Genomic DNA, 22964 nt, shown 5'->3' on the forward strand with positions numbered 1-22964 from the left:
TAGATGTCACAGTAGGATGATCCAGTCTGGGTCAGATGGCGCTCTGTCCTCGAGATACGACTCCGCTATCTGCATCCTGTAGTCTTCACTCCACTCCCCTGCTATGACGTGGAAAGCCATCTTCCCACAGAAACTAGACAGTTGGATAGTAACTTAACCGTGATCTTATCATAAACCAGACAGGTGGTTTCTATTCATTTTTGATAAACATGTTCTAACCCCAGACACATGACTCCTTATGGAATCATCCTTGCACTTAGAGACAGGCCACTTTTGTACTTTCCCTATGCCTCAATACAATACACATAGATTATTTAACCTAACCCCTAACAGAATAATTACTACAAGGAAGGGTGGTCAGGTCATAACGGTCTCCAAAAAACTCACTGAGCAAAGGCATGTTGGAGTTGTCAACAAATGGTTATTCGGTTTAAAATCAAACTGTTGATTTTTGGATAACAATTCTTTGATGTTGGTATTGATAATGGTAACAATGTTGACTGGAACAATTGAGTCACTCACTCCTCATTCCAGACATTAGAACTGACAGCTGAGAATGAGCTGAAAAGGAAGTGACAGTTTAACAGTTTGATGTGACAAAGAACAGAACTCTCCTCTCCTCATCAGAAACCTATTAGAGAGTCTGTATAGTTGTCTTTCTCTCTCTCTCAGTCCACAATGTTAATATGTTTTTTCCTCTGCTAGTTAGCACACACAGTGTAGTGCCCCCTGTAAGGAAAGTATGCAAGGTCACATTATCTCTAAGACTTGCATTCAGCCCTGGGTAATGAGAAACAGGCAGCTCCACCAAAACATGACATTTCTGCTGAGGGCTTTGAGATCCATTGTGCAGTACATGCAGTTGATAATGTGTTCATTCATTTTGTGAGTCTCCATAGAACTGAAGGCTGAACCTGAGAAAATCTGTGTGTTTGTGTAATCTGTCATTTAACCTCTGCAATGCTTCAGTATCAATGGACATTGCCATAGAGGTAAATCCCACTGCAGCAACAATGGTGGTCCAATGGTCAGACAGAACGTTATCCATTCCAAACTAATATCTAACCCCAGTTAAAATGATTTGGGCCCTATGCAGAATGCTTTTAATAAAAATCACAAATGAATGAATTCAAGTCTATGTGAGAAATTAATTTAGTACATTTCTTGAGGAATTGCCAGCCAATAAAATGTTGGAAAAGGGGATATTAATATTCTCTGAACCTAAATTGAGTCAGTCAATTCCCCTTTAGCGCAGTAAAAATAGAGTTTGGCCATGAGCAGAAAGGAGAGTGCTTCAGGGCTTCAACCTCCACCTGGGTGACTCATGGTAGGGAAGCAGCCTTCTCCAATTGGTTGTTTTCTTTTTATTCTTGCCATTTTAAAACCCTTAGTTGTGTTGTCCTCAGGTAGAATGTAATAAGAATAATATTATATTGTGTGCAGTAACTTAATCGTCTTAGTTGATCTTTGTTGTTAGGTCAAACCATCCTGAGAAACCAGGATGTGCTATGTGCTTTACTCAATACTCCAAACAGTGGAAAATCACTGAAAATGTCATTAAACTTGAAAGTGTTTTTCGACAGTAACCTCACTGATCACCAGGTGCGAATGTAATCGTATGTGGCATCAGAGGACCTTTTCACAGAAAGATTGTTAAAATGGGGCCGGTGGTGAGCATTGGCTGAACCGGTGCCAAACCCCAAGACCCATCAAATGTTCTCTCAAACATCAACAAAAAAAATCCAGCACTGAACAAATCCTAGTTCTCCAGTGTGCAAACATGTAAGCCTATGTAGTTATCAGTTTGAGCAACTTTAGGCTTATGTTTACTGTGAACACTCGGGCTGTACCCCACAGCCATTCCTACACCAGAAGACACGTGGGTAACCCCTGTCTCTCTATCCCCTACTCTGCCACATACAAACTGCATGCCCCCTGTCTGTAAACAGCACCATGCAGAGCTGAACACCAGTGGACTCTTAAAGACTATCCTCTGCCCTATCCCTATCTCAGAAGGGGGTAGCAGCCTTTATTGCCACAAGGGAGAGGGAGACAGAGCTGTCAAAACAGCTCATCATCGTCCAGTCAGAGACGTTTAGTGGCGATGCACAGTGACTCACCTAGCTGGGTCAGTTTGACACTCTCAGAATAAGCAAATTCATGCAGCTAGACAACTTAGATTAGAACCTCTCAGACAGCCATCTGGACGCTCTGTGATGTGACCATGAATACAACAGGAGAGCCACAGATCAAAGACCACTCTGATGTAGCATCTCTCTTTGATGTTATAAGGACCCTGAGCACTGTAGGCCAGTGGCAACTTAATTGGGGAGGATGGGCTCGTAGTAATACCTGGAACAGAATTTACGGAATGGTATCAAACACATGGTTTCTTAAACACATCAAGACAAAAACTTATGTCAGCATTGACAAATGCCTCAAGCTCCTGAGAGTTCCAGAAAAACACCCCATTGCAATGCTACAGATCTACACAAGACACGTGTCAAACAAGCCTCCCTCTGCAGAAACCTGGGTTGTGATCTGCAAGCACAAATCTTGGAAAACTTCCTGAAAAGGAGCTTCCACTTCAAAGTTAGTTGAAGTACAATTATTTTTATTTCTGTTTGTTTCAAGGTATTTTCAAGGTCATTGAATGAAACCCTGCTCTCTTGGAGATGGGTCCCTCAACACTCAGGAGACTCGTTTCTGTCCTTTGTGTCACACTTTACCTGCCACATCCACTGAGGCATTCATATCAGTCAAGCTTCACTGTTCATGTGGTAATCTACCCTCTCTAGCGGCAGTACTAGTATCTACACTGCACTACCATCTGAGTTCCTTTGATTACAGTAGAACTGCTTCACTTGACAATATATGAAAACACCGAAACAATTACATCTAAGAAAATTAGCCACCCCAGAACTTCAATTAGAAAGATGTCCTTTATTAGACAGAAACAAACATAGGCTATTATCTGTTTTATGTGACAAGATATATGGTACACTTGCTAATCAAAGTTGGTATGAAACATTCTTCAAACAATCCTACATTACACCTTAGAGAATGATCAGTCAAAGCAGTGAGCGAGCGGGTCACTGTACACTAGTGTTAGTCTTATTTTAGGATGGTGGAGTAGACAGTCCTAACTTCCACCCATCACAATTAGTGAAAACAAGGTAAGACAGGAACAGCAAATCCACCCCCCTTTCTCACCTTTATCAAAACTACTTCTTCCATCACCAAGATTGAACACATTTTCATCAAACACAAAATCAAAACTTCAAACAACTTTTAAGAAAGAATATATGTTACCAGTGGTGTAAAGTACTTAAGTAGCACTAAAGTATTTTTACTTTTAAGTATTTTTGGGGGTATATGTACTTTACCATTTATATTTTTGACAACTTTTACTTTACCACATTCCTAAAAAAAAAAAACTTTAACATTTTACTCCAAACATTTCCCCTGACACCCAAAAGTACTCGCTACATTTTGAATGCTTAACAGGACAATTGTCAAATTCACACTTTTCAAGAGAACATCCCTGGTCATCTCTACCGCCTCTGATCGGGAGGGCTCACGAAACACACATGCTTATTTTGTAAATTATGTCTGAGTGTTGGAGTGTGCCCCTGGCTATCCGTAAATGAAAAAAAAACACAAAGTGCTTTCTTCTGGTTTGCTTAATATAATTAGAAATGTATACTTTTACTTTTGATACGCAAGTATATTTAAAACAAATACTTTGGCTTTTACACAAGTAGTATTTTACTGGGTGACTTTCACTTTTTACTTTTCTATTAAGGCATCTTTACTTTTACTCAAGTATGACAATTGGGTACTTTTCCCACCACTGCATGTTACGTGTACATAGTCTGAATATACTTATAGAATGGGAAGGCCTCTGATGATGGTAAATGCAGTGTGGCACATATAGGACACACATACATAGATAACATACTGAATCAGACTATAAACCTCTTCTACACAAAGAGGAGGAAGAACCCGTTACATTTTGAGGGCCGGTATTTACAGCAAACGTACATGGTCAAATCATGCATTCCATTTGCCAATTCACTGCATGGGTTGTTTTACACAAACACGGAAAGTGCATGTATAGGGTTAAACTAAATACTCTTTAAAACAATAAGTGGATTTCCTCATAATAAAATCCATGTACAAAATAAACATATTCTCCAACTATTTGCCTTCAACCTCCTACCAACATATTTTTGCTCTACAAATAAAACAATTCCTGTAAATAACATTGTGTATTACATATTTCAATACTTTATCAATCAAGTCTGATTGAATCCCTCCACCACCTGTAAGGTAACAGATCGGTCATAGAACTGGTTTCAGACGTCACCAAAGGTTCAGAGCCAGAGATACTGAGGGTAAAACCCGACATAGAAAGGGTGCTACGACCTTGAATATGTCCCAGGCCTGAATTTTTCGACACAATGGGCGTGCCAGAAAACTGGTTTTTCTAGTATGCGATTCAGTGATCGGAAAAAACTGCTTCATGAAACCCACAACGACAAACTATTAAGATCCTGTATTACTCAATCCAGTCTCTGGACGAGAGACACTATTAGTTAAGACTATTCGATTATTAACCAAATATTGTCTCATACTGTGAGTCAAGGGGATACGTGACAACCATAGCAACGAGAAAGATTGAGAGGTTACATAGTTACTAGTACTCTATCAGGAAGGCCATTTTATATCCAAAGTGCTCATATAAAGATGACATCTATACGGTCCAGTTGATTGGACATAGTCGATAATAAAATGTACTGTCAAATATCCCTCTAAAGGGCCTTCACCTGTTTGAATGAGGTACAGTTAATATCAGTAAAACTACACAATGAGGAGAGTTTCACTGCAAAGGGTGCCAATCCAAATATTTCAATATTTCCTGATACTGTAGCTGCAGTGACTGACAACACAGTATGATGATGGGATACTGGAGGACTAGGTCTTTTTCTTCAGATCCTCAAAGCGCCGTGACAGATCATCAAAGTCGATGTCATCAGAGCTCGCAGTGTTGCGTCCAACTCCAAATGAGGAAGTGGGAAGCGTGTCGGGAACTGAGGGCAGCTCAGGGAGGGCGTTGTTATCGTAGATCTGGGATGAAGGCCCGGGGCCTGTGGAAAGAACATATATTTAGATTGACATTACAAATACACCCCAATGCAACCGTTATGCAAAAAGCAAGCAACAATATCGCTGAAGAGATTGACGCGGGAAAAAAGGAAATATTATTTGAAAACTTACCAGACACCTGGGATCGATCAGAAGGTTTAATAGACAGCTCATCAATCTGAAAAATACACACCCATCATGATCGCTCTACCCTGCCTGCATGTTGAACTGTTACAGTTGTATAGATACATGAGAAGGCAGAGAAAAACAATGTGTGGATGTTAGTATGTGATTGGGGGAGGAATAATCATTGAAGTAGTGCATTGCAGAGAAAGTCAACACCGTTGGGGTAAGAATTAGCTCTTGCTTTTTGCTCATAATATAACTAACCTCAAATTGCATTCACTTCACCATGAAGAACATTGCTTCCCTACCACATCCAGTAACATACTAGTTTGACAGCAAGCAGATCTGTTTCAGCATATTAAACTCACTCAGAGCATTCAAAAGACAGTTGTATGCAGTTCAGCACAAGGTTAGTGATTAGCAGTTAATACCAGCTATGGCCGTTTCCACATTCTATCTGTTCTTATCCAATCCCTATCACGTCCCTGTAGCATAGCACTGTGCTGCAGAGACAAGCGATGGCACAAGCAAACTATAATGAACTCCTCTTCCCTGAAAGGTGAACTGGCCGTCTGTCCATCTGACTGGAGAAGCAGAAGGGGCAGGGGGCTCTGACACTTACAGACTGGTAGGTGGGAGGGCAGCTCGGCAGCTCAGGGGGGTGCCCTCCTCTCATCGGAGGCTGGAAGTTGTTAAAGGCATCATATGTGCCAACGGAGGGGCCGTTGAACCCTATGGGGCCGGGCATCTAAAGAAAACAAAAACGTACATGTATAAAAACATCACATTCATATCAACATCTCTATATTTCTTAAAGCTGGAATCCTTAATGGTGAAACAGCCATGTCTGTTGGCGGTATAACAACAACAACAAAGTTACTGCAAACAACTGAGACTGTTGTCTTCCGCTGTGACATCGTCGCACACGCGGAATAGAAAAGCATAATATGTACTGCTGCACGAACAATAGCGGTCAGTGGTGCTGTTTTCCCCCTACTGCGGACTCCATCTGTAAGCAGCGATCTCGCCAAACAAGAGAGGTGTCATTCAAGACACTATAGGAAAAAAAGATGGTCTTACGGCTCCTTTGGGTGTTGGGTAGCTGAACGCTGATGGGGGGCCCATGGGCATAGGCATGGCCCCAGCGGTGAAACCACCGCCGCCACCACCACCACCGCCTCCTGGCTTCTTGAAGTCAGAGTCCACATCTATGAGGTCAGCCTCCTCGCCTGTACACACCTCTGGCTGTGGGAGGGGGATTAAAATAAAATGTTATTCATCACATGCCTAGTTAACTATTTAGCAGTCTTATGGCTTGGGAGGAGGGGGTGGGGGGCTTTCAGGGTCCTGTTGGTTCCAGACTTGGTAGTATATAAATAGTAGTCAGTCAGGGGGTGGGCACAGCGAGACAGGTTATCATCAGCTACTCACTCTGACCATGGCGTCTGACTCGTAGGGCACGTTGTAGTTCTTGGCAATCTCAATGAGGTAGCGCTCCACCAGGATCTTAGGAGGAGCCTCTACACTCAGTTTGTGCATGAGCTATGGGGTAAAGCAGAGAAATATTTTTTAGGCACAGAAACAAAAACACATCACCATATACAGTACCAATCAAAAGTTTAGATACACCATTCAAAGGTTTTTCTTTTTGTTTTTACTATTTTATATATTGTAGAATAATAGTGAAGACATCAAAACTATGAAATGCCATAGTAAGAAGAAAAAAAAAGTGAATCAAATCTAAATATATTTTAGATTCTTCAAAGTAGCCACCCTTTGCCTTAATGACAGGTTTGCACACTCTTGGCATTCTCTCAAACAGCTTCATGAGGAATGCTTTTCCAACAGTCTTGAAGGAGCTCCCACTTTCCACCGGTCTAATGTCCAATGCTTGCGTTTCTTCTCCCAAGCAAGTCTCTTCTTATTATTGGTGTCCTTTAGTAGTGGTTTCTTTGCAGCAATTCAACCATGAAGGCCTGATTCACACAGTCTCCTCTGAACAGTTGATGTTGAGCTGTGTCTGTTAAGCATTTATTTGGGCTGCAATTTCTGAGGCTGGTACTATAATGAACGTATCGTCTGCAGCAGAGGTAACTCTGGGTCTTCCTTTCCTGTGACGGTCCTCATGAGAACCAGTTACATCGTAGCGCTTGATGTTTTTTTGCGACTGCACAAAGTCCTTGAAATGTTTTGTATTGACTGATCTTCATGCCTTAAAAGTAACGATGGACTGTCGTTTCTCTTTGCTTATTTGAGTTGTTCTTGCCATAATATGGACTTGGTCTTTTATAAGATAGGGCTATATTATGTATACCACCCCTACCTTGTCACAATACAACTGATTGGGATTTCTTTCCTTAATGCATTTGAGACAAATTAACTTGACACACCTGTTAATTGAAATGGATTTCAGGTGACTACCTCATGAAGCTGGTTGAGACAATGCCAAGAGTGTGCAAAGCCGTCAAGGCAAAGGGTGACTACTTTGAAAGATCTAAAAATACATTTTGATTTGTTTTGACACTTTTTTGGTTACTACATGATTCCATGTGTGTTATTTAATATTTTTGATCTACAATGTAGAAAATAGAGTTGTAGAAAATAGTACAAAAAATCCCTTGAATGAGTAGGTATGTCCAAACTTTTGACTGGTACTGTATCTTGAAGCAGACCATCTCAAAATGCATACCCTGTCATTGACAGTCCCGATTTGGTTTGTCCTACAGAGCTTGCCATACTCCTTGCTGTATTTGGCACACAGCTGATCAGACACCTGTATGGAGAAAGTACAGCAAAAAGTGTACAAACTGCATTACATTTTTTTTTGACTGAGGACTAGTTTCAAGTGTTATTAGTCGTATGTAGGGGATACGCAACTAAACGCTTACTTGCAGGTTCCTTCAACAATGCAAAAACAATAAAAGATAAGAATACGAACATCAAGTAAATGGCTCAGTAGAATAGAACATAATAATCGCATAAGTATAATACAGAAAGACAATTTATAGTCCAATAGTTACATGTGTATTGGGGAAGGGGCAGGGGTGGGATGCAAGTGTTTAAATTAGGCAGTATAATAAGACTAGTCCAAGCGACTAGACATGTTAACGCACATTGCATACTACTCACAATTTTAAGCTCGTTGACCTCAGACTGCAGACGTGGGGCTGCCCAGATGAGAGTGGACACAGCCTCCTGCAGGCCAGGGTCCAGCTCCCTGTCAAGAAACAGACAAATAGGTGTTAAGGACATGGCTTGACAGATTTATTTTCCACTCGTCTGAAAGCTCAAATGAAAAATGGTCTGTAACATCACGGGCCAAAAGGGGGACATAAAATTGTGTTGTGTGATGTAAGGAACCACTTTACAAAACACAATTATCATTATTGTAAAAATGTAAGCCACCCTCTGCCTATTGACTTCTTTGCATATGACTCAAAAAAATAGAACACAGCCCCTTGCAAAAAAAAGACGCGTTTTGTCACATAAACCAGATAGGTGCAGTGAAATGTGTAGTTTTACAGGGTGAGCCATAGTAGTACGGCAGCCCCTGGAGTAAATTAGTGTTAAGTAACTTGCTCATGGGCCCAACTATAGATTTTTCACCTTGTCGGCTCGGATATTCCAACCAGCAACATTTCGTTAATGGCTCAACGCACTAACCTATAGGATACCTGCCGCCCTTTAAGGCTCTCCTGGAGAATGGTTGGAAATCCTTAAAATAGTGTAAATCATTTTTACACTTACAACCAAATACTATTTAATGAATAAGGGATCAAATGGCTTATGTCGGCTACTTCAAAGCAAAGTAAATTACTAAGACATGTTTATCTATAACCATGTAAGGCTGAAATATTAAGGTTTTCGTGGAGATCTATTGACAGGATGAGTCATTTCAAAATTAGGCTACTCTTGGGGCCGGGGCGATACTCGCTAGTACCGTGGCATGGAAACAAAACACAAAGCGGATTTAACTTCTTTAGGAAAACATTATGTTGTCATCCAGTCATTTATGTATTTTCCAAGCTATAGCACACAGTATTGTACAGCAGGTTTTTAAAAAGGAACAAAGAATTGGATCCGCTTCGGGTTTTCATTTTTGCCATGGAAGAAATATTGCGCCACTTGTCCAGGCTCGAGCTATTCTAATAATACGTTTTAACACTGTCAGAATGACATGCCCAATGTTGAATAGAGGGGAATAGAGTCAACTCCAATTGAATGTTTGAGATGCGTTTTTTATAACAGGAGGTTAACTCACCCGTTCATCATCTGCGTGAGGGTAGTTTATTCAAGAGCGCTGGACAACATTTTTGTAGGTCATCGGACATGACATTAATACATGCTATTAGCTAAAAACTTAACTAACCAGGCTACACCATATGTTTTGAATTGGCTAACTAGTCCGTTTGTTTGTCTATCATTATTTTATAGGCCATAGTCTAGCTGCTGCATTCTCTCCCCTCAGGGGAGGATTTTCATGGCCGTATGATCCGCTTCTAAACCAAAAATGTAGTGTTTCTGGGCAAATAACTCACTAACTAGCACGGAATATCAACAAATATGCTCTGCACTTTTGATCACCTCGTGACCGCAAAACCGCCTGTCAATGCAATAATTCTGCTCTGATGCGCTCTGCAGAAATTGGGAGAACAGCGCCCTGAAGGATAAACTCAAACACCGATAATAGGGCAAGGAGTTTTTCCTTGACCAGGAGAAATTTGGGCTCTTCTTTCAATTGCCTTTACTCGAGTCCATGCATCCTCTCTCGTCTCGGTCTTAAAACGCATTAGAAGAGAAGTCCCAAGGCTGCTCCCCTCTCTAACCTCATCCAATGTGTTTTGAGAAGAAGGCAAGGAAATAAACAATTGAGAAAGAGCCTCCTTGTCAGAGTCCTCTAGACTGGCTCATTTACTTCATGGACTGGATGAGGCCAAAGCGAGCCAGCAGCAGGTCACAGTACAGTTCTAGGATCTCCATGGCCTCTACCAAGTAGTCCTCTCTGATGATGTGCTCCACACGGATCCGTGCTCGCTCATCCTTCCCTGTTGACAGGTAGTCTGCAATCTCCTTCCGCGCCTTCTGAGCTAGCTCAGCTACAAAGAGAAAGAAGATCCATTCTGTAAGAATTTATTTTAAAGACAACCCGAGATACAAAAAATGTAAATTAACAGAGACTAGTCTACAGCTTGCACGGTGTCTGTGTGTATGTACAGTACCAGTCAAGGGTTTGGACACGCCCACTCATTCATGGGTTTTCGTTATTTTAACTATTTTCTACATTGTAGAATAGTGAAGACATTAACACTATGAAATAACACATGGAATCGTGTGGTAACCCCAAAAAATGTTAAACAAATCAAAATATATTTTATATTTGAGATTCTTCAAAGTAGCCACCCTTTGCCTTGGCATCTCTCAACCAGCATCACCTGGAATGCTTTTTCAACTCTCTTGAAGGAGTTCCCACATATGCGGGGCACTGGTTGGCTGCTTTCCCTTCCCTCTGCGGTCAAACTCATCCAAAACCATCTCAATTGGGTTGAGGTCGGGTGATTGTGGAGGCCAGGTCGTGTGGTGGGAACCACACATGCAGAAATCAGCCGTTTGCCGTGTCTTTGTGAGATGCGGAGTAGGTGGTTGGAACCAAAAATCTCAAATTTGGTGTCATCAGACCAAGGGATAGATTTCCACCGGTCTAATGTCTATTTGCTCATGTTTCTTGGCCCAGGCAAGTGTTCTTATTGGTGTCCTTTAGTAGTGGTTTCTCTACAGCAATTTGATCATGAAGGCCTGATTCACACAGTTTCCCCTGAACAGTTGATGTTGAGATGTATGTTACTTGAACTCTGAAGCATTTATTTGGGCTGCAATTTCTGAGGCTGGTAACTCTGATGAACTTATCCTTTACAGCAGAGGTAACTCTGGGTCTTCCATTCCTGTGGTGGTCCTCACGAGAGCTATTTTCATCACAGCGCTTGATGTTTTTTGCGACTGTACTTGAAGAAACTTTCAAAGTTCTTGAAGGTTAGTCAATCCGGAAAATGTAATGTTTTAAAGTAATGGTGGACTGTTGTTTCTCTTTGCTTATTTGAGCTGTTCGTGCCACAATATGGACTTGGTCTTTTACCAAATAGGGCTAAATTCTGTATACCACCCCTACGTTGTCACAACACAACTGACTGGCTAAAATGCATTAAAAAAGGAAAGAAATTCCACAAATGAACTTAAGGCACACCTGTTCATTGAAATGCTTTCTAGGTGACTACCTCATGAAGCTGGTTGAGAGAATTCCAAGAATGTGCAAAGCTGTCATCAAGGTAAAGGGTGGCTACTTTGAATAATCTCAAATGTAGATTTGTTTAACACTTTTTTGGTAACTACATGATTCCATATGTTATTTCATAGTTTTGATGTATTCACTATTCTACAATGTAGAAAATAGTTCAAATAAAGAAAACCCTTGGAATGAGTAGGTGTGTCCAAACTTTTGACAGGTACTGTAGTTGCCAGGCTTACTTTTCTTTTTCTCCAAGAGCTTCAGGCGATTGATCACCAGTCGGAGATTGACCCGGAGTCTTTCTGCTTTGAATCCTCCACCGAGCATAATGGCCAGCTAAGGAAACAAAATAAGTTGGTATTAAAAAAGAGCCAATACATACTGGCAAGTCTGACTATTTCTTTGCCACACTGACATCACCCACCATATTGTTTTCACCTATCCTTTGATCAGAGAACGTGAAGATGAAGGAGATGGGGGAATAAGGAGAGGGAATAAGGAGAGGTTTCGACCCTAGTGAGTCATCACCATCGTATGAGCGTGTTGATGGCCACACCAGTGACTACAGGCAGGTAGGACTGAAGCAGGCATATAAAACAGACAGCCATTGAGCTAACAGTAGTATCCACCCTCTGAAACCAATATCTGGCTAACTTACATCGCCTCTATCAGCAATTCAGAAAGTATACACATTTGACTTAGTTTAACAAAATCCACGTTCATGGATCACATAGTAAAGAAAATGGTTAGCTAACTAGCTAGTTTGCACAACAAGGATGAAGAAATCTAGTTAGTTAGCTACCAGTAGTTATGCTAGCAAGATAGCTAGCTAACGTTAGCTAGTTTGATAAACAAAGCAGTGCTGTTTGAATCAAAACGTTTCCAGCTAGCTACAGTAATGCTACCTATACAAAAAAACGATCAACCAATAAAAGCATAGTATATATAATAATGTACATGTTATATCTAATACACAACTTGTTTACATTACCTGTTAGTGTCGTTAGCTAGGTAAACGGTAACTTGTCGAGTTGCTTGACTTCCGTGAATGTGAGCCTTCCTCCTTCTGCGGCACAAAAAAAAAACAGATGAGAGTTACGTCACGGGACATTTTCAAAACGTGAGCGTTTCACACCTGCTGTTTACACCACTAGTAGGCGATGGTGGATTGGAGAGGCATACAATAGATTCCAACGACGTTAGACCCCAATGCCATAAATGTACAGTACACTAGCTACATAGCCAGATATGTTTTGAGGAAGACGACCACAATATAGCTGGTCAAACTGCACAGGGCAGCAAGTTTTAAAACTTCACCCCGCAGCTCTTTTTTTCTTTAGATCATGAAAGCCATTTAAATATTCACTCACGTGAAAAATAAGCTGCAAGTTGTAGTAGTGTGAACTTTGAACACGAATCACTCATTTAATCAATTATTTAGCTAAATAATAATACACGTAATAATGTACACCGGAGATGCAGTAAAAAGGGTTTTTACGGGATGGGCCGAATGTCTGCGGGTTTTCGCTCCACCCGTGTACTTGATTGATGAATTAAGATCACATTAGTAAGGAACTCCCACCTGGTTGTCTCGGTCTTGATTGAAACAAATAAAACAGCAGACCTTCCATGGAATGAGTTTGGCACCCGTTTTACAGGGTCAGCCATAGTAGAATGGTGACCCTGGAGAAACTATGGTTAAGTGCCTTGTCCAAGTGCAAATCAGCAGATTTTTCACCTGCTGCCCACAGATCGATTAGCTGAACAGATTAATAGTGTGAATTTAATTGGTCACAAAAAGTCAGAAGAAATTACATCAGCTTTTTAAAATTTATTGCAAATGACAATCTTGCGAGAGCACTGGTTAACATAAATTGCAGCGTTCGCTTTAAAAATATGTACAAAGAAATACGCATTACCATAACACATACATCATAACAATCTAAATGTTACAATTTGAGTTTGCTGGCTGAGACTTCTTTGTGTTTCTTCTTCTTGGAGCCCGGGTCCTTGGCTCCTTTGATCTGGCTCTTCACTTGGTCTTGTAGTTGGGAGAAGAAGGCGGAGGAGGAGCGGAGAGCTTTATCCTTCCCCTCATCCTTGAACAGAGAACAAATAAAAAAAATCTCAACATCTATTTTTAAGAAATTATTTTCAACTGTGACAGCTGAATCCTAGCTATTATAATAAATACAAATGAAATGTGTGGAGAACACAAATGGCCTTATCAGTCTATATTGATCTCACAAATATAATGGAGGGGCTTGCATTTGAAAGACGATGTCAACTAAATATAAAAACGAGACCTGCAGAAAGAAAACACTGACCTTTAATAATGTTGCTTTGCCTCCCTTTGTGAGTTTCTTGAGGTTTTCTGCCACCTCTGCCTTTGATTGTTTCTTATTCTCTCCAGTTCTATTAGCCTCCTTCAGTTTCTGTTTCTTCTCCTTCTCGTGGATCTTGACGCGCTTCACCTTCTTCTTCTTGCGTCTCTCTCGTTTCTTGTCTGTGGAGGTCTTTTCAGAGTCACCCAGCAAGTCACCAGCCTTGTTCTTCTCCTAAGATCAGAAAGGAAACTGTGTTACCCTGGCCTCAGAAGCATCTACTAAAAGGCTACTATGATGGAAAACACAGTAGTTCATTGGTTGTCTTCAACCCAATACATGTCAGTATACTCCACTAGAATATGATTTCCCATAACATGAAACATATTGGAAAGGGATGCATGACAAACCTTGACTTCCTCTGGAGCCAATAGAGAGCCACTACTAGCACTGACTGGCGCAACTTCCTCCATAGCAATAGAAGGCAAATTGGAGACAACTTTCACTTCAGGAACAGGCTGCAGGACACAAAGAAAAGGTCAAACATATCAATATTGTGCAAAAAGTGTTCCCTTCATTATAAACTGGGTGGTTCGAACTCCGAATGCTGATTTTCTGAAAGCCCTGGTATAGCACTATTCGGATGTGACAAAACATTTATTTTTAAGCCACATCCCAGGGCTGTATCCAGGCACTCCAAATTGCATCGTGCGTAACAGCCCTTAGCCGTGGTATATTGGCCATGTACCTCACCCCTTGTGCCTTATTGCTTAAATATAGCATCTTTAAAAGACACGCATAAATTCTGGTTGTCACACAAATGCTAGTGTTCCACATAAAACATACAAACACATGACAAAGTACAGAACAGTAATAGACAAGAACATCATAAGATATTACATTAAATAAATAAGTTATATATAGGAAAGACAGAGATAACAAAAATACTACTTAAGCACTATTCTTATATACAGTACAGTTAAATGAGATCTTTAAAAAGATTAGAGAAACAAGATGTTTTTTTAAAGCGAAACTTGCTTTTTGCCCGTGTAACCTCTGGTGGCAGAGCGTTCCACAATGACATGGCTCTACACATAACTGAGTGACAAATCTGTTTTTGGTTTGGGTACCGTGAAGAAACCCATAGTGGAGTGTCATGTATGTCTGTTTGAAGTGTATGCAAATAGATTATACAAGAAGTTAGGCATTTTCAACACACAACTGTTTCTTAAAAAGACTGGAAGAGAAGTAGTCAATTTCTCCTCAACCCCTAACCATGAAAGACTATCATGGTGCTGATGTTAGTTCTGTGCGTGCAGTTAAGGGCAAGGCGTGCTGCTTTGTTTTGAGTCAGCTGCAGCTTTGCAGTGTCCAAGACACATGGAAACATTGACAGGAAAACTCACCGGTTTGGGTGTGAAGTGGAAGTTAGAGAGAGCATCAAGTTTAAGGAATAGAGAATCCATGAGCTTTTGAATTTCTACATGGGCTGGGTTTTCTTCATCCTCTGTCTTTTGCTGAAATACAAGGGAAATAGATAGAAATAATATAAACAATCCATTCAACAAACAAAAAATGCATTAATTACAATATAGAAAAAAGCCAAGTATGTTCACACTAAAATATAATGGAAAAACTACCTGATTCTGCTTGAGGTACTCTTGCTCATAAACCTCTGCAAGGCTCAGCTTGCTCTTCTCATGGTCCAGAGTCAGCCTCTTCTTGTACTCAAATACCTCTTCCTTAGGCTTCTCCTTGCGCACCACATCATCCCACACCTTGGAAAAAAATACAAGTCAGAAAATAAAATTACCTTTGAAATGTGCCAATGTGGTTTAAATACTGGATAGACCTATACTTGTTCTTTACTCAATGGAACGATGATGACCCATTCAGCTGGATCCAACCGAGAATAGTTGTTCAGTTTGTTGTCAAGATTGATTTATGTCTCTAGAGAGACGGGTTAGCTAACAACGTCACGAAAACGATGCACGTGATTCAATGGTGCAGACGTCCGTGTGTTGTTGTGATTGTGAATGGCCAGATACAGTAGCTAGCAACAATGACTGACGCTGCCATGTGGGGAATCATAGGTGACTCTTTTCAGCTAGTTTTATCTTGCTCTTGATACTATGTCTTGTTTTGACTGATGTCTATACTAAAATGGCTCAAATTCACTATAACAATGTACTTGAAAGACAAGTTCTTATTGTGCAAATGTGTGTTTTCAATAAACAGTGGAGAAGAAATATAGTTTACATATGGTCAACAATCTAAGCCAACCCAGTCTGTTTTGCCCCCTAGTTGAGCACTGGTCGGTTTCGTTGCTAAACAAGTCTATACACTGACCTGGTCTTTAATCCTCTGCTTGATTATGTCCTCCAGCTGCAAAGTGGTTTCCTCTGTTACAGCAGGGGCTGAGAGAAAACAGAGCAAAATGTTACCTGACTGAACAAGCACCCTCTCTGGCACACAAACTTGCAGTAAGTAAAATACTAAACCAATTTCCAACGGGACTGAAAGCTAAACTAAAACAGACTGACAAGCATGTGGTATGTACCCATCCTGGAGGCCGAGTCAAACGCCACATCCACCTCAAGAAGGCTGTTCTCTGGGCGAGTCTGAGCAGACACCTCTCCTGTTAGTTGCCATGGCTTCTCTCCCATGGCAGCCTTTTCCAAATCCTGGATCTTTTCAGCCATCTGTGTAAGGTAAGAATTCACCATTTCATTAATCTGCTACATAGTTATATATACGGCAGATGAAAAAAAAAGTAAATTAAATGACAGACCAATTTAGATATTCTAAAACAGCCCGAGGAAAAGCTTGCCTTGTCTTGTCGTTTCTCAAAGGATGATTTGGATTCAGGTTCTGTGGTATTTTGAGACTTTCCTCCAAAGATGTCTGCCATGTCTTCTCCTTCACTGGCATCACTTTCTCCAGGTAGGTTAAAGGTCACCCGTTTCAAAGCCTCCTTGGCTTGTCTGCACTCTTCATCCTCAACGAAGTCCCTAAAACAGCAAAGGAACAAAACAATTCTTATCTTAAGGACAAAATGAATATCCCTGCCCTATATTCCTTTTTGATGCAATTCCAACCATGACATTCATATGAGATTCCCTCATCAGCCACTTACTCATTTTCTTTTTCTTCTTCATCATCATCATCTTGCATCCCATCTATACTGTTGTCCTCATCCTCTGATTGGTCAGCTGTTTGTGCAGGATCATCATCCACAGCATCAAAGAAGTCTTTGTACTTCAGATTCCTGGAACTTTTCAGCTACAGAAAGAAAATAGTATATTAATAGGAAATCGGTGTGTTTGGCTACAATAAAGACCAGAAACACCACAGAACAGTAGCTAGGTCTGGCAGTGAGAAAAACTATATGATACATACTGTGCTTGTTTTTTTGTTTTTTTTGGAAACATCTTCACTGAAGAGGTCTACGTCATCATCTTCATCTTCATCTCCAGAGGGCAAGTCCTGGAAGTAGTCTACATCACCGTCCCCCTCCTTCCCCTCCCTTCTGTCCATATCGTCCAGAAAGGACTCCATCTCTGAGAGCTTGAAGAACCTGTCATCAACCTCTGATGGAGGACCCAGTGGTTTTGACTCTCTCGCCGCTGAGAATTTCTTCTGTTTAGCTTGTTTTTCTAATGCGTCCACATCAAAATCTACATCGGAGTCCTCGTCTGTGTTATCCCCTCTCAAGGCATCCATAGCAGTTTTAAGCATGGGTGGTTCTTCTCCTTCCCCATCATCTTCCAAATCCCCATCTCTCGTCTCCTCTTCACCATCTTGTTCAACCCCTTCATCTGGCTCATCAGCATCCTCTTCATCAAACAGGATACTCAGAGCTGTATCCAAGGCAGCCTGACTCACTGCTGTCTCAAAGTGCTTCAGCACTGCAGTATTCTGGAGCTCCAGCTCCTGCCATATCTGTTCCTCGTCAAAGTTCTCAACCACCAGCTGGTCCAGAGGGCTTCCCTTTGAGCCTGCTGGCTCGTGGGTTTTGTGTAAATCATACAGGGTCTTAGTGAGATAAGTGAAGTCTGTTGCCACGGCACCCTGAAGACTATACACAAAGAACAAATAAAATTAGCAATGTTTGTTAGTATTCTTCAAGTAGTACAGCGGTTAGTAACGTTAGCAGTCTTCTTCAACCAACCCTGGCCTTGAAAACCCACAGGGTGTGCCGGGGTTTCTTCTAGCCAAGTACCAATACCTGGCTCAACTAATGAAGTGTAGCTAATGTACTAGAATCAAGTTTATCGGTGCTACTGGGCTATCTTTAAGAATATTTGATGACGTGGTCCAGCTAACCAAACAGGTATTGCTTGCAGATGTTTGCGTGCTATAAGCTAGTTAGCCTTAGCATTGTGTAACGATGGCAGAAAGTAAATGAATAGATTTTTAAGTTAAACATATCTGGATATTATTATACAAATGTTGCACTTACCTAAGAAAATGTTCTGGATGTGCAGTTTTTATGTTTAGTAGCTTTAAACAACACTCCAACGTGTTACCTATATCCGCGGTAGCCATCGTTTTTCCTCACATGTGAACATGTGTGTAACAACAAGATATGCTCCCCCCGGAAACAATCTCTGTTGTGCTACAAAGATCCGGATAGCAGGCAGGTCAGGTTAAGATTTAGCAAGCTGGGTAGACAACATTAATATCTCAAATAACTGTATTTACAAGTGCAATGTACGGTTTTTAATCGAAAAGCAATATAAGTGTGCTCTATCCCATTGTCTTGACATTCAAAGCGATTCGCTATCCTACGTTGCACGAATTTTCGAAAATATGGCGGCGTCCGTGTTGAAGGTTGCACGTAAGTATAAATAGCTGATATCTGATAAATATTATTTCACATTCAAAAACAGTCTTTTTAGACTGGGTCTCAGGCTACACAAAGTAAGCCAAATCCACCGTTGTTAGTGCAGAATTACTTTCAGCAAGTGTTCTCTGTTGCTAGCTACTTGACTTATCCAGGTAGTATATTCAATCAAATAAGACCCGTCCTCCGGAAAAAACAGCATGGCATGGCTGCACTAATTTATATTGTTACAGGTCTCTCAAAGTGTGTTCTTCACACTTATTCTCCAACCCTGAGGACACTTTCAATCTCAACACCACTCTGCCAAGGTATTCCAGGATCTGTCTGGAAACTGGGAAGGCTAAATCACATCGCTATAGCTGTGCCAGACATGGAGAAAGCCACTGCTCTTTACAGAGATGTACTGGGGGCTCAGGTCAGCGATAAAGTTCCCCTTCCTGAACATGGAGTCTACACTGTCTTTGTGGAGCTGGGTAACACCAAGCTGGAACTGCTGCACCCACTGGGGGAGAAGAGCCCCATCGCAGGCTTCCTACAGAAGAACAAATCTGGTGGGATGCACCATATCTGCATTGAGGTGAGTCAGTCTGAGCAATGCTGCATATGCTGTTCAGCCCACATGAATGAGCTGTATTCACTCTGTCCTTGTCTCCTCATCTGTTCTCTAATGGAATTATATGTTATTTTTGTGATTTCAGGTTGATGATATCAGTGCAGCGATAGTGGATCTGAAGGCTAGGAACATTAGAACCCTGTCAGCTGAACCACGGATAGGCGCTCATGGGAAACCTGTCATGTTCCTCCACCCAAAAGACTGTGATGGAGTACTTGTGGAACTGGAGCAAGCCTGAATACCCACAGGTCTCAAAAACTCTGTAGTTTACAATTAGACGGTTTGAAAATTGGATTCATTATTGCACTTTTTCCACCAGTAATAATGATGGCAAAGGTAGATTTGAAAACATATGTTTAATACCAGGGTTTTGATCCATTTAAAAAATATATATTATTTGTCTTCCTTAAAAGTAAGTGTCTATTTGCCTCTGCTGTGAATAAATTATATGATTGACTCTAAGCATTGTATGGAGTGTAAAAAATGTCAAATGTATTAATTAATTTCATGTGCAAGTCAAACGTGAAGTGTACATAGATAAATGTTTTTATGTGAAACAACTCTACATTTATTTTCACACTGATTTTAACTGGGATGATACAGCTGCTGGGAAATATTTATTAGGAGCAAATTCAATAATCATGCACCTTTCAGATGGCTCTCAGAGGAATGCACTCTCTCATTGTGAAGAAGAGCAAAATGGCCTTTTGATTTGCAACTTCTGATTATCTCAGTTGAGCTTGCTAGGCAACAGGACAAATGTCTTAATATAAACATGTATAAACTGATATGTTAAGCATATATTGAGTGTAATAAGGTTGTTTCAATGTACTAAAACCATTTTAAGTTTAATTGCATGGACATTTTTAAGCAGCCTGTCCAGTCTTTAGTGTTGTAGTAGGCTTTTCTTATTTTCTCAGTGCCATAGTTCTCCAGGCTGTTAGGAATTGGAGTGAAGAAATGCAAAAGGAACTTCCTCACAGTTTCGGCATGAATATAAATTCATAGCCTTCAGCATATATTCCTAATGACATTAGTCAGGCTCTTGTTTTGGAACTACAGTTCAGGCAATATGTTTATGTCGCTGGCTTTCTGCAGTGTTAAGCATGTAATGGTTTAATTTGCTGTGAAATAGGTACATTCAGTAGCTTTGCCCATCATTTGTCACCAGTCTGGTGCCGAGATCAACTCATCCTCTGCAGCAGAGGTAACTCTGGGTCTTCCATTCCTGTGGCGGTCCTCATGAGAGCCAGTTTCATCATAGTGCTTGATGGTTTTTCGACTGCACTTGAAGAAACTTTCAAAGTTCTTGAAATGTTCCGTATTGACTGACCTTCAAGTCTTAAAGTAATGATGGACTGTCGTTTCTCTTTGCTTATTTGAGCTGTTTTTGCCATAATATAGACTTGGTCTTTTACCAAATTGGCCTATATTCTCTATACCCCCCTACATTTACATTACATTTACATTTAAGTCATTTAGCAGACGCTCTTATCCAGAGCGACTTACAAATTGGTGCATTCACCTTATGACATCCAGTGGAACAGCCACTTTACAATAGTGCATCTAAATCTTTTAAGGGGGGTGAGAAGGATTACTTTATCCTATCCTAGGTATTCCTTAAAGAGGTGGGGTTTCAGGTGTCTCCGGAAGGTGGTGATTGACTCCGCTGTCCTGGCGTCGTGAGGGAGTTTGTTCCACCATTGGGGGGCCAGAGCAGCGAACAGTTTTGACTGGGCTGAGCGGGAACTGTACTTCCTCAGTGGTAGGGAGGCGAGCAGGCCAGAGGTGGATTAACGCAGTGCCCTTGTTTGGGTGTAGGGCCTGATCAGAGCCTGGAGGTACTGAGGTGCCGTTCCCCTCACAGCTCCGTAGGCAAGCACCATGGTCTTGTAGCGGATGCGAGCTTCAACTGGAAGCCAGTGGAGAGAGCGGAGGAGCGGGGTGACGTGAGAGAACTTGGGAAGGTTGAACACCAGACGGGCTGCGGCGTTCTGGATGAGTTGTAGGGGTTTAATCGCACAGGCAGGGAGCCCAGCCAACAGCGAGTTGCAGTAATCCAGACGGGAGATGACAAGTGCCTGGATTAGGACCTGCGCCGCTTCCTGTGTGAGGCAGGGTCGTACTCTGCGGATGTTGTAGAGCATGAACCTACAGGAACGGGCCACCGCCTTGATGTTAGCTGAGAGCGACAGGGTGTTGTCCAGGATCACGCCAAGGTTCTTAGCGCTCTGGGAGGAGGACACAATGGAGTTGTCAACCGTGATCATGGAACGGGCAGTCCTTCCCCGGGAGGAAGAGCAGCTCCGTCTTGCCGAGGTTCAGCTTGAGGTGGTGATCCGTCATCCACACTGATATGTCTGCCAGACATGCAGAGATGCGATTCGCCACCTGGTCATCAGAAGGGCGAAAGGAGAAGATTAATTGTGTGTCGTCTGCATAGCAATGATAGGAGAGACCATGTGAGGTTATGACAGAGCCAAGTGACTTGGTGTATAGCGAGAATAGGAGAGGGCCTAGAACAGAGCCCTGGGGGACACCAGTGGTGAGAGCGCGTGGTGAGGAGACAGATTCTCGCCACGCCACCTGGTAGGAGCGACCTGTCAGGTAGGACGCAATCCAAGCGTGGGCCGCGCCGGAGATGCCCAACTCGGAGAGGGCGGAGAGGAGGATCTGATGGTTCACAGTATCGAAGGCAGCCGATAGGTCTAGAAGGATGAGAGCAGAGGAGAGAGAGTTAGCTTTAGCAGTGCGGAGCGCCTCCGTGATACAGAGAAGAGCAGTCTCAGTTGAATGACTTGTCTTGAAACCTGACTGATTTGGATCAAGAAGGTCATTCTGAGAGAGATAGCGGGAGAGCTGGCCAAGGACGGCACGTTCAAGAGTTTTGGAGAGAAAAGAAAGAAGGGATACTGGTCTGTAGTTGTTGACATCGGAGGGATCGAGTGTAGGTTTTTCAGAAGGGGTGCAACTCTCGCTCTCTTGAAGACGGAAGGGACGTAGCCAGCGGTCAGGGATGAGTTGATGAGCGAGGTGAGGTAAGGGAGAAGGTCTCCGGAAATGGTCTGGAGAAGAGAGGAGGGGATAGGGTCAAGCGGGCAGGTTGTTGGGCGGCCGGCCGTCACAAGACGCGAGATTTCATCTGGAGAGAGAGGGGAGAAAGAGGTCAGAGCACAGGGTAGGGCAGTGTGAGCAGAACCAGCGGTGTCGTTTGACTTAGCAAACGAGGATCGGATGTCGTCGACCTTCTTTTCAAAATGGTTGACGAAGTCATCTGCAGAGAGGGAGGAGGGGGAGGATGATTCAGGGGGGAGGAGAAGGTGGCAAATAGCTTCCTAGGGTTAGAGGCAGATGCTTGGAATTTAGAGTGGTAGAAAGTGGCTTTAGCAGCAGAGACAGAGGAGGAAAATGTAGAGAGGAGGGAGTGAAAGGATGCCAGGTCCGCAGGGAGGCGAGTTTTCCTCCATTTCCGCTCGGCTGCCCGGAGCCCTGTTCTGTGAGCTCGCAATGAGTCGTCGAGCCACGGAGCGGGAGGGGAGGACCGAGCCGGCCTGGAGGATAGGGGACATAGAGAGTCAAAGGATGCAGAAAGGGAGGAGAGGAGGGTTGAGGAGGCAGAATCAGGAG

At 42.1% G+C, this 22964-nt stretch overlaps 3 protein-coding genes across 4 annotated transcripts; 1 reads left to right on the forward strand and 2 right to left on the reverse strand.

Annotated features, from left to right (window-relative positions):
• Positions 1-2923: 2923 nt before the first annotated feature.
• On the reverse strand, positions 2924-12620 carry LOC118358885 (IST1 homolog). 2 transcript variants are annotated; one of them, XM_035736877.2, is made up of 11 exons: positions 12546-12605; positions 11979-11997; positions 11794-11890; positions 10190-10370; positions 8404-8491; positions 7964-8047; positions 6706-6816; positions 6355-6519; positions 5897-6022; positions 5281-5326; positions 2924-5150 (listed from the first exon to the last, which is right to left on the reverse strand). In XM_035736877.2, the coding sequence occupies exons 2-11, from the start codon at positions 11979-11981 to the stop codon at positions 4978-4980; spliced, it is 1074 nt and encodes a 357-aa protein (XP_035592770.2). In that variant the 5' UTR covers positions 11982-11997; positions 12546-12605; the 3' UTR covers positions 2924-4977. The 2 variants fall into 2 exon arrangements, with proteins under 2 accessions (XP_035592770.2, XP_035592789.2); XM_035736896.2 differs by lacking the exon at positions 11979-11997 and having other exon boundaries at positions 12546-12620.
• Positions 12621-13370: 750 nt separating this feature from the next.
• LOC118358878 (U3 small nucleolar ribonucleoprotein protein MPP10-like) lies at positions 13371-18490 on the reverse strand. Its single transcript, XM_035736858.2, has 11 exons — positions 18341-18490; positions 17278-17956; positions 17015-17160; positions 16709-16889; positions 16439-16580; positions 16228-16295; positions 15519-15656; positions 15285-15395; positions 14289-14396; positions 13882-14112; positions 13371-13653 (listed from the first exon to the last, which is right to left on the reverse strand). Exons 1-11 carry the CDS (start codon positions 18424-18426, stop codon positions 13504-13506), a joined length of 2040 nt encoding a protein of 679 aa, XP_035592751.1. The 5' UTR covers positions 18427-18490; the 3' UTR covers positions 13371-13503.
• An 85-nt stretch (positions 18491-18575) lies between these two features.
• LOC118358903 (methylmalonyl-CoA epimerase, mitochondrial-like) lies at positions 18576-19799 on the forward strand. The gene is made up of 3 exons (XM_035736909.2): positions 18576-18718; positions 18958-19301; positions 19423-19799. Exons 1-3 carry the CDS (start codon positions 18691-18693, stop codon positions 19573-19575), a joined length of 525 nt encoding a protein of 174 aa, XP_035592802.1. The 5' UTR covers positions 18576-18690; the 3' UTR covers positions 19576-19799.
• Positions 19800-22964: the final 3165 nt, after the last annotated feature.

The sequence above is a fragment of the Oncorhynchus keta genome, chromosome 2 (genome assembly GCF_023373465.1).
Source record: "Oncorhynchus keta strain PuntledgeMale-10-30-2019 chromosome 2, Oket_V2, whole genome shotgun sequence".
Classification (NCBI taxonomy): domain Eukaryota; kingdom Metazoa; phylum Chordata; class Actinopteri; order Salmoniformes; family Salmonidae; genus Oncorhynchus; species Oncorhynchus keta.